General features: G+C 47.1%; 1 protein-coding gene across 1 annotated transcript in view; it reads right to left on the reverse strand.

Moving 5' to 3' along the window:
- LOC119399987 (histone deacetylase 6) overlaps positions 1 to 10,987 on the reverse strand; it is a 45,765-nt gene extending 34,778 nt beyond the window's left edge. The window contains exons 1-8 of the mRNA XM_037666892.2: positions 10,685 to 10,987; positions 8,445 to 8,603; positions 7,906 to 7,946; positions 4,990 to 5,089; positions 3,779 to 3,850; positions 2,323 to 2,453; positions 1,305 to 1,373; positions 805 to 931 (exon numbers count right to left, since the gene is read on the reverse strand). Of these exons, the coding sequence (XP_037522820.1) occupies positions 805 to 931; positions 1,305 to 1,373; positions 2,323 to 2,453; positions 3,779 to 3,850; positions 4,990 to 5,089; positions 7,906 to 7,946; positions 8,445 to 8,603; positions 10,685 to 10,741 (756 nt within the window). The 5' untranslated portion in view covers positions 10,742 to 10,987. The remainder of the gene's footprint in view (positions 1 to 804; positions 932 to 1,304; positions 1,374 to 2,322; positions 2,454 to 3,778; positions 3,851 to 4,989; positions 5,090 to 7,905; positions 7,947 to 8,444; positions 8,604 to 10,684) is intronic.
- Positions 10,988 to 11,367: the final 380 nt, after the last annotated feature.

Here is an 11,367-nt window from a genome sequence, read left to right on the forward strand (position 1 = left end):
ATAAAAACGCACTATTCATGCGCCATATCTGCTAACCACGAAGTGCATGCGCTGTCTGCTTGGGCTTACTACTAGATGGCTAATAACAAAGGTTAGGCAGTTACCAGCACTAAATTTTTTTCTAAGAGAATTTTAGGCATATATATCTTCATGCACTACCATTTTAGCGAAATAAAACTGTGTTGCACTAGGCCTTCAACTGTGCACGCATGTATAGATTTGTAGACTCCACCCTGATACTCACGTATTTAAATAAAACTTGGAGGACTCTTGAGCTTTGCTTTCAAGAGTAGAACGAGACAGCGTAATCTAACCGTGCTCGTATCACCTTTCCATCGCTAACCTGGCTTCGCTTCTCGGTGTCTCCGCACCTTCTCGGTGCGGACGCTCTCCGGGTCCACTGTCCATGCATGCGGTGTGATGAAGCACGGCCACATGGGGGGGCGATGCCGTTTAAAAGCGCGGCCCTGGGCCTTCTGCGCCATCTCATGCGTGATAGTCAAACCACTGAAGATCCTTAGTATGCTAGAGGATGTACGCGTGGTGGCCGAGCGGCTAAACGTATTGCGCCACGGAGTAAGGGGTCGCAGGTTCGAATCCCTGGTCCCACTCGAACCGAAGATATTTTATTATTTCTTTCTTTGCATCGCCTCGAATTTTCGCTTACGTACAAGGCTGATTTTTCGCCAACAACCAAAGATGCCACCACCGGAAACACCGCCCCCGACCCCGACACCGGAATTTCTGCAAAACGAGCTCTTTAACACTATCGCGTTAATTAAGATTGTCGTAGAAGGGACCTACCTGATTGAGAGGCACGTTTATGTTGTAGCCTGCACCAGCGCCCCTGCCCACATAAGGGAAGTCCGACTCTCGCAACTCGGGCCAGAACTCGCCGTGTTCGTACCGATGCACGGAGAAGTAGAGAACCCTGCACAAAAATGCGAGAAGGTCGATGTTACACTTACTCTCTCAATACAGGATGGCACATTCTTCCCTTCTACGTGTGCCGGCAATACTATCGAATGAGAAGAAAAGGAAGAAGAGGCTGGCTTTTGCCTTTTAAGTAGTCTTAGGCGAAGAGACTGCATAAGAGACCATGTGACTGCTTTTTGCGACAGGGCCTCGCATTACAGCTACAGTTTCATTTTCTCCTTGTGAACATGCAAAAAAGTCACCCGCGCATTACAATCGCAGTAACGTTACAATTGAGTAAATATGGCACACAAAATGTTGGGTTGGCGAGGTTTCAATTTCAGAAAAACTACTGATTAGTTTTCCGAGAAACACCAAGAGAGGCTTACCGCGGATCGTCGTAGAAGGCGTACTGAGTCGCCTGGCCATGGTGCACGTCCCAATCCACAATGAGAACCCTGCAAAGCATGTGCCCAAGAACAGGCCATGAGCGTCGAGATAGACGGACGTCAACTTCAGCTCATCAACCGTCATTTCACATGGTGCACAACAAAACCTGCTCACAGAGGACTCGAAAGCATTGCAATGAGTAGCACGAAAGCGTGGCAATGAGTAGAAGGGAGGACACAAGGTCTTCATCGTAAGTTGTGGTTTATTAGAAAGCACGTTGCGCTTTCAGTTACAAGACAGAGCTTCCTTCTGCACGTTCCCGCCGCTTCTCGCTGTAAAGCTGCGTAGGTATTCCAATTTGCCCAGTTTTCCATTCTCTTAAAGGGCATCTGCACCTATTGAGTCAGTTCTTATACTAGATTCGTTTCAACTCGCAAGGCACTTTTACCATTCGAAATATTGAAACACCACAAAACTGCATAACAAGTATTGAAATCAGCACAAAGAATTACATGCATGTGCTAAATTTTGCCAAATTTGATGCACAAATACAGAACATAGCTTCAGTTGCCCCGTCCCCTTCAGAGCGCTTTCGCAAATGCTTTGCCAGTATTCAAGAGTAGAGGCCAGAGCATGGCATTGTGCATAAGGACGAGCATGTTACTGCAAAAGAGTGCCGAAATTATACCGAACCAAAACCGCCAAAACAAACGGGCAGCTATTGCCAAATTAAAAAGAAGTGTCTGAAAATAAGGAAGCCCAGGATTCTTCTCGGTTCAATTCAATTTGAACTTGGTATTCATTATTCGAATTCGCTTCGAAGTTGAAAATTTGATATTCATTCACCCGTAATCCTGAAGTTTCGTTTCATTCCACAAGCACTGTAGGTTGCAGCTGATAATGACAATTAGAATAAGCAGAGTATCACCAGTGCCCACCATACTCTGTGCCATTTTACACAATGAATTTCAGTGTCTACGAGTATTTGTACAAAAGAAAAGAAACCCAAGGCCGCACCTTTTCAACCGGAGCTCATCAACCGCGTACTTTGCCGCCAGGGCCACATTGTTGAAGAAGCAGTAGCCGCAGTACTCGTTGCGCATGGCGTGGTGACCCGGTGGACGGACCAGAGCCATGCCGTTCCGCACCTGCACGCGAAAACGCTGCGTTGTGTAACACCCAGAGAAAGCTCCTCCCATCCGGGAACATGCCATCCTTCTTGCGTTTAAGGAGGTACTAAAGGCACAGAACATTTTACTTCAGTGCTTGAGAACATCTAAAACATCCGCATTATACACAGCAGCACATTACTAATCGAGAAGTTAAGGTAAAGGTAGGACACGATTTGCGCCACCAGTGGGTGGCGCAAATCGTGTCCGGGTGCACTCGAGATGCGCAACTGGACATGTCAATTCTTAGAACACAAGCCTGATGACGTAGCAGGGCCTCAATACAATTAATCACAATCCGCCTTTTTCACGATGACCCGGCGCATGCGCCCTTCCCTCTGGCGGAAAAATCTCGAAACGTCTCTTCATCTCAGAGGCTTTGCTTCTGGCAATACCGGTTGTTCCTGCCCCTACCAAAACAACAGAGGGGTGCACAGGAAAAGGAAAGAGGCGGATTGATCAAACAACCCATCACAAAAAAGGTTTCACTGCTTTACAAGATGGAATAAAATGGAACTTTTACATTTCAGTCTGAAATGTAAAACTGAAATTTCAGTCATGCAAAAAGGTAATTGATGCTACCCTTGAAAACAATGCAAGTCGCGTTTTTGATGGGCTGTGCTCTGCTAAAGCCCCTTGCTCCCCTGCGCCGGCTGTCGGGCAGCGTGGGCATGGCGAATGCTTCGCAAGGAGGCCATTCTCGAAGGCAGGCGGTTCGAATTGCACTAACACTATGCGGACCACTAAGCTTAACTTTCTTTCAAACTACGCATTTCCTTGGCACTAAACAAACACTGTGAGGTTTCTGGAACACTGTTTCAACAATCGACGTCGACTTAACATTTGCCTTTAGTGTCCCTTCATTCACAATGAGGGTTTTGATGTTACATGTGCGCTTCCGTAAGTGACGTGAAGCGAAGTGCCACCAAAAACCTGCATGGTATGCTTTTATCCTGGAACCAGGACTTCTAGTGTCTCTTGAAGCAAGGTTTAGTGACATTACGAGTGTTAAAATGAATTCATTGGGATCGTGAGATGGAGGTCTTTCACTACATCAAACAACCTTCCCTGCAACGTCGATGAATTGCAAACACAGAGCAACATACGCAGATAATCGGCAGGCGAATCTGCACTACATTACATCATTCGACACATATTACGGAGTAATAGGCGAGTTTAAAACAAACCTTTCCCCGCCATGTCTGTAAAGTCTCGCAATCTGTTTTTCTTAATGAGCCATTTCTGCGCTTTTTCAAAGAAGCAGAAAAGCGAGAATGACAATTGAAAATTGAAGTGACACTTGCCTTGCCCTGGACAACAGCTGTGACGAGGTCTTTAGTACAGCCCGCAGCGAGCAATGCGAGTTCATACGTTTTCTGTGGGCAAATGTTAAAAAAAAAAAAAAAATCAGTCTTTGCAAACCCCTGCAGGCTTCCTTCCACAGAACGCATCTTTTTGCACTACTGCTCAAGTAGGCTCTCGCGCATTAGGTGCAACATGGGAGAGACATTCACATTGTACAGTGGACATAACAATAGGCCAATGAATGATGCTGACTACACACTTTTCACAACAGCAGTCTTATTTGTCCACCAGGGGCTGTGTAACGAGAGGATCGCTTGTCGAGATGTCACTTTTAGAGCATGCCGATCGGAGAATTGAAGGAAGGCGAGTTCCCAAGCAGACAGACTAATGTGCAAGTTTATATGTGCGTCATCGGCGGCACGACTTACACAGCTTATGAGAGGTCTGTTACGATGTGCGCGAGGATTTTGTAAAAGCACCGCTCTCAGAGTAGCAGTATGTATAACAGAGGTAGGAATAGATCTCTATAATATATACGGCTATGTCAGGCCCGTAGCCAGGGGGGAGGGCCCAGGCCCCCCCCCCCCCCCGAAATTTTTTATCATACATGGTGTTTTAACGAAAATAAATATTGAAAATAGGCGTTTTTCTCAAATAGTCAAGGCTTTCAGCTAGTGCCCCCCCCCCCCCCCCGAAAAAAATTCCTGGCTACGGGCCTGGGCTATGTCATTCTCTATATCATAATAGGTTTTCACATACAAACATCACCACCTGATCACGAGACATGCCATAGCAGGAAACTTCGGAATTCTTGACCACCCAGAATTCGTTTAACAACCACCTAAATCTCCGAGCCTATACCGTACTGCAGAACACGAAATACTATACTGTTGTTTCCGTGTCATCGCGCTTTGTGCCACCGGCACTGCCCATGTGGGGCCCTGACATATTACGAAATGACCAATCAGGAAGGACAAACACGGAATGCTCTTCCGTATTCTGTGGTACGATACAGGTCCCCTAATTACATGGACGTACTCGCATTTCATCGAGGTTTTGATTCTGGTAGCGGTGACCACATTTTTTTGTCCCCATAAAAATGGAGCCACCACTGCCTGCATCAAAACCGCTATCTCGAGCTCCAGTGTAGCGCCATGGCAAATGGCTCATAGTGCCAGGCAAATTGTAAAAGAGCAAAGAAGTACGATACCGAGTTAATGTAGATTGAGTCGAAGCGCGCACAAAGGGCCTCCAGAGCTTCCGCATCCGTTTCTCCGTGCGTCTTTTTCAGTTGTTCCAAGTGTTCCGACCTGCACCCAAAGCAGTGATGGATGCCAAAACCGTTCCTTCACGTCATCAGTGAGCCTCGCGCTAACTACAACAACCACAGATTGCAATTTATGCTCGTTACTTACACCACGAGTAAAAGGCAAATAAGAATTGGCAGAAACTCCCTATTGCGAAAGTGATGAAAAATCCTTGGAATACGGAATGTAGCTGGAGTCAACGCTATTCAACAAGCAGACTTGTCTTCTTCAAGGCTGCAACAGAAGTCCGCTTGCCGAAGTGTTGGCTCCAGCGACAACCCCATATTCCAAGGATTTTTCATTGCTTCAAATTTTCATCGTCCCCTGAACTTCTACTCCAGTGGAGTATTGTCACATAGTATGGAAGCATCATTCAGAATGGTTACTCACGAGACCTACAAAATTGGAGTAGCCTACTTTCCTTCTGCATCGATTGCAGGGTGTTTGGTTACCTGTTGCAACAACCAATAGGGGCCTTTTCTTTCTTTGTGCCAACTGCGCTATGGCAACTGTACTATCTCCCTTTCTTTTTGCGTTGTGTGTACGACATATCAACTCACTGCCGTAAAACTGCCCCAACCTGCTCTATTTTCTGCATGGTTACAGTTACCTGCTGTGGCAACTGCACTACAGTGTACTAGAAGGGGGCAGTGGAACGAACGAAGCGGCCGCGCCGCATCTCGGGTGATGCTCCGACGGGCGACAGTAGCGGCGGCGCTGTAGTCACTTTGTACTGAAGCTGTGGAGAGCGTCTGCATTTGGCACGCGCTCGTCGCAGCCTACGAAAGCGTGTAAATGCGCGTTTTGAGCGCGTTTAATGCATTACTGAGCTTCAATCGGTGTCTCAACGCCTGCTACGCGCCATGGTGCATGAGTGAATATGCTGGCGTGCCAAAATTGCGCCGAGATATTCCCTGTTCTTGGAGCCTGCTGACCCCCAATGAAGGCGACAATGGGATTTTGCGCACATGCATCTAGCTGCTCACTGATTGCTGTGCGGTTTGCAAGCAGCACTTCGAGCCGCCACTGACTACGAAGAACTAACGAACCAGCGACGAAAAAAAGCCTACAATTCTTCTGCCGGCAGTCTCACGATATATCCAGAGCATTGATCTCTGTATGAGCTCCAATGCGCTCGACTGTTTCATGAGTAACCTGAGTACAAATGACTATCGCAACATTTATATTAGTGACGGCTGAGTTCTGCCAGTTTTGCGCTGCTTCTTTAATGCCGAAAGGCTATCTTGTATAAACAGCATGCTTCCGCGGTTACGATTCATCGGTTATGCGACCTCTGAGGGCTTAAAATACCAGGAAGGCGAGCCAGGAAGCCGAGCCGAAGGCGCGTGTTCGCCTTCGAGGCACAAACTTCATGCATCAGGGCTTATCTCAAGCATATTAAAATGCGCAGATGGAAATGTAGCCCGTCGGTTATTCTGCCTAAATTCATTACAGCCAGTTCTCATTTTCAATGGACAGCTTATATTGCACTTTTCCTGATCTTCTATTGATGCCATTATAAAAACTTCTTTTTGACAACGTTTTGTATTATAATTTGATTGCTTTATCTGTAAAGCGAGATTATGTTTATATATATATATATATATATATATATATATATATATATATATATATATATATATATATATATACACGCACAAATACGTACAGTAAGGTATCCCCTCCCCATCCGGCGCCTAGCAATTAATAAAATATCCGTGCAAGGAACCTGAGGACGACCGTTATTTGTACCGGTCGAGTTAACTTTGAGTTTCAATACCTTTGAGCCCTCGTAACGTCGAAGTCATATTTACAGCGCATTTGTAAAGATACGCGCCGTATACGCAGCTTCGCCAACGCGCGGTTAATGTTCGGTGTGCTTTCGGCACAATATCAGCACACAGCTTTCTGAGCACAGTTAAATTCTATTAGAGCAGCTCAGTTACTCTGAATAAACTAGACGCCGAATCACCACCAAAAAAAAGCATTAAGGGAGAAGAAATCAGAATAAGACACGCCCTTTTTGTTTCCTCTGTCTCCTTCTTCTGGCCGTCGTTCGGCGTCTAGTTAATTGAGAGTAATTGTTCTAAATAGCCCAGCAATGAGTTCGGCTCAATTACACTGAGATCGTGAATATTCACAGTCGGTGTCAGCCTGTTTTCATTTTTATATTTTGCGTACTTTCGAGCAGTCACTTCGGCTACAAGAACTGATTTGCAGTATCTCTCAAAGGCATATATGAAGCAAGCATCCATTAAAAGCTTTGAAGTGTCGTCCTTCAAGGCTTAAGACGACGTTTCCTACGCTTAATAATTATAGACACGCAACGAAAGCCACATCAGTGCCGATTTGCCGGGTGCCGCCGACGCGTCCAGCAGTTCTAGCGGCCCGTTCTAGCGCGCGGCGCCGCGCGCCTTCAGTACCGAGCGACCGCAGCGCCGCCGCTACGGTCGACGCGGAAGGCATCAGGCGGCGAGGCGCGTTCACGCCACTCGACAGTTCTAGTACACTCTAACTGCACCGTACCACAACACGTGCACATTAGTTCGCAACAAAGTCTATCGAAAATCATGACTTCACTGGGCAATATAATCTTGAACCTATTCTAAAAGCCCAATTCCTCGACTAACCGCTGGGGAGCATTAGATACTGCAGAAATGTAATCAACGTGGCGAAATCGACAACCGAAATCGTCGATCACTGGCGATCGATCTGAATAGCGCGGCAACGAAAGAATTTTACTTCGGCACAGTTTTTGTTGTTTCGTTCCCTCTAAAAACCTCCGGCAAGCAAGCGAGCAGGAGCCGGCAGACACTCACTCGTGCGAGGCCAGGATCTCAGCTTCCTCAGCCTTGCGAGCCTGGAAAGCAAACAAAGGACAACCTGCATCAAATAGAACTTGCAGTGTGGGATTTGAGAACAGTATATCATTTGTACAGAAAGAGAGAAACAGAGTAGAGGTGAAAGGCAAAGGAGTTTAACCTAACCGCAGTGATGGAGAAGTGGCTAGAACGTCCGCCACCGATGCGGGAGGTACTGGGCTCGACGAAAGCCTAAGGGCTAGTAAATGCAATGCTAAGCCACAAGTGTGTGCCCGGACGGTCTGCTTGTGTCATGGTAACCCCAGGCAGTAGGTGTATTTAGAGAGAAGGTTATTTCCACAGTATGCACTGACGTGCAGGACTAGATGATGTGGCATAGTACTACGAGCTACACCCACAGGCTTCTTGGTAATCGAAATTTTTTTTTCCGGCTCTTGCAGTCCCTAAACTTTTGGCTATTCTTTTGGCGATAGTGCGGCACGATAGTATGGTTCAAGAGAGATGTGGCACATCGTGCAATCATGAACAAAACTCACAGGTATGCGGACACAGCGCTCGACCAAGCCATAGTCAACACAGCGCTGGTAGCTGGCAGTCAGCCGTTCTGGACACTCCGGGTGCCGGCTGTCCCACAGGCTGAGGTGCTCTGCCATGCGCTCATCGTAGACCAAGCCCGTGCCGTCGCCCAAGGGCATCTGTAAAGTAATAATAATAATTATAATTATAATAATAATATCTGGACTTTTACGTGTCAGACCATGATATGATATGAGGCACGCCGTAGTGGAGGGCTCCGGATATTTCAACCACCTGGTGTTCTTTCATCTAAATCTGAGTACACAGGCCTCAAGCACTTTTGCCTCCATCAGAACTTCGACCGCCACTGCCGGGATTCAAACCGGTGACCTTCGGCTCGACGGATGATCACCGTAACCACTGTACCACTCAGGCGGACAGGCGTCTGTAAAGCAAGCGTTATACACTAACCTGCAAGTTATGTCACAGGGATGCACAAGAGCATGGAAATCGCCCATGATGAAGCAGCACTCAAAAATGGGGTGCAGTGTTTATCTAGACTACTTGCCTGACCGGATAAGTTTGACAGCAGCTACGGAAGGGCATTATTCTGGACGATGGAGGCCTGGGGATGGGACTAATCTGTCAAAAAAGTTGGCTGTAGACTACTCACATGTACAATGTGCATGTGTATGTTCAAATAGACGTGCATGCCACGAAAATGCATCGTGCATTTTGTTTCATGCTCATGTTAGCCACTACACTGCTGTTTGTGTGAGTAGGAGGCCAAGTCCTCTTAAGCTGTCTGTGCAGCTTTTAACCTTGGCCTCCCACAAGGCTGTTACTGTTAAAGGTCAATTCAATTCAATGTATTCAAGCACAAGCTCTCTCTGATGTGGCCAGTGTGAAAAAATAAGGAAGCAAGAACATCTATCTCAATGTTTTTTTCTTTTTTGTGTGTGCTGGCCAATCAAGATGCATTGCGAACTCAACCAGCAGACCGTTATTTTATTATTTTATATGCTTCATCATCTGTAATAGCAAGACACATTGGACATACATTTCAGCACGCCATAAGCATAAGCTCCACCTACAATGCACGCCCAGTCACACTGCAAGGCACGGGATCTGGTGGCATCTTTTTGGCATGCAGGATGAAATGAAGTGGTGCAGCCTACTTGCAAGTCTTGACCAATGCGATGTCTCCAAGCAACTCCACGCTGCCAGAGCTATGTGCTAGACTACATCTTCGTTTATGCTGATGCATTGGTCTACAAACTTTTACTCGCAACTGTACCTTCTGACGTACCCTCAAAGATACGGTGAAGCTTTCCCTGCACGTGGGGCACTGTGATCTTCTATTGGTGGGTCTGTCCCGTTACAGGATCAAGCTTATGGGCGAGTTGCGCATGAATTTCAAAGTAACAAAACAATTCCCAGCACCAAAACGATAACACAGGTCAACGGCTATGCTGTCACTGAGCAAGCAAAAGACCGAAGCGAATGTAACGACAAAGCACACAAGATTTGAAACCTGTGCTGTGAATTTGAGGATGTAGGGTCAAAGTAGGTATTGTGGTTGCCCAAGTGTAATGCAAGTAACAGATCAAGTTGGTCGTACAGTTGGCTGAATAAATATACACATGTGTGACTTACGTGTGCTTTGACATGGGGGAATTGAGGTGATGCGATCACTGTTGTCTGGAATCGGCGGTTCGTTGACGTCTGAATTCATACCGCATGAAAACACACATGGACACTCTTTTAAGAAGTCGTGCCCTTCGCTGCCCCAGTTGCGCTGAGCATGTTTCTAAACACGCCGTTTTCACATTTTAGCGCGTTCCTACACCATCATCTGATGGCTGGGGTTTGTACCAGCCCATATTCGTTACTACTAGCTATGTATGTTGAAGACCGCATAAGAGGAGACAGGTTATCGTGTAGATCATTGCTTAAACGCTTCGAAACGGTACATCGCTACTTCCTAAACGCAGCCAAGAAACTCAGCAGATCGCAAGTCACCTCCCAGATGTCTTACGTAAGCTTTACCAAATGACTTTAAAAGGTAGTAACGTTCGCCGATAAAAACACAGTGGGGCAACCAGCCGCCGGCAGTGCTGCCTAATCGCTCGAGCCCACAATAAAGAGAGCTTCTAGATAACAACCGTGCTATTCATGCGGGCGCTTGCTCGCCGTTCTGTCAAATATGTCCGTGTGCAACTAGTACATGGGCGCACGGTTTGCGTACGAGCGAACTTACCGCCGACTTGGTGGAATGATGATCGCCGCTTCCTCCTTCGTCAGATACTGCAGCCATCCTTCACTGGAAGTACCAAGGCGTGGGGAAAGAAAAAAAGGAAGGAAATCACACGGCGTGCCTCGGCCAACGTTAGTTTCTGATTCGAAGGCGTTGCCGCGATGACGCTGAACAGCGCCTCAGGATGCTAGCGCGCCGGCGCGCATTTTACGCGAGAGTCGAAACACGCGCACAGATGTTGCAGCATGACGGGGGCTTCGCAGGGCTTGCAGCAGCTCGCCAGGTTGATGCTCTCTCCTACGCGTTCTGTCAGTCGGCTTGCACGTGACAACATCAGTACACGTGACCGCAACAATCAACAATTTTTCACGGGCGAGTGTCAAAGGACGAGTGTCCCAACGAGCGTCATCGTCGAGAATGTGTGACGTCGAAATCTGGTTGGGTGGCGCTGCTGTCGTATTAACTCGCAGGGTTCCTTGTGCATTTGACCTAAGACGACTTGAAAGCGAAAGCCAGCTTCTTTTTTTTTTATTCTCATTGATGTATTCATCCTCCCCCGGCCCCCTCCGAAAGCTTTCTGCACGTAATGTGATTTTGCACCGCCTCCAGGATAAAACACATGCTAAGCTTTCTGCACCTCAACTGGTTTTGCACTGCCTCCGTGATCGGCCCACCTTTGACCAAGC

The sequence above is a fragment of the Rhipicephalus sanguineus genome, chromosome 7 (genome assembly GCF_013339695.2).
Source record: "Rhipicephalus sanguineus isolate Rsan-2018 chromosome 7, BIME_Rsan_1.4, whole genome shotgun sequence".
NCBI lineage: Eukaryota > Metazoa > Arthropoda > Arachnida > Ixodida > Ixodidae > Rhipicephalus > Rhipicephalus sanguineus.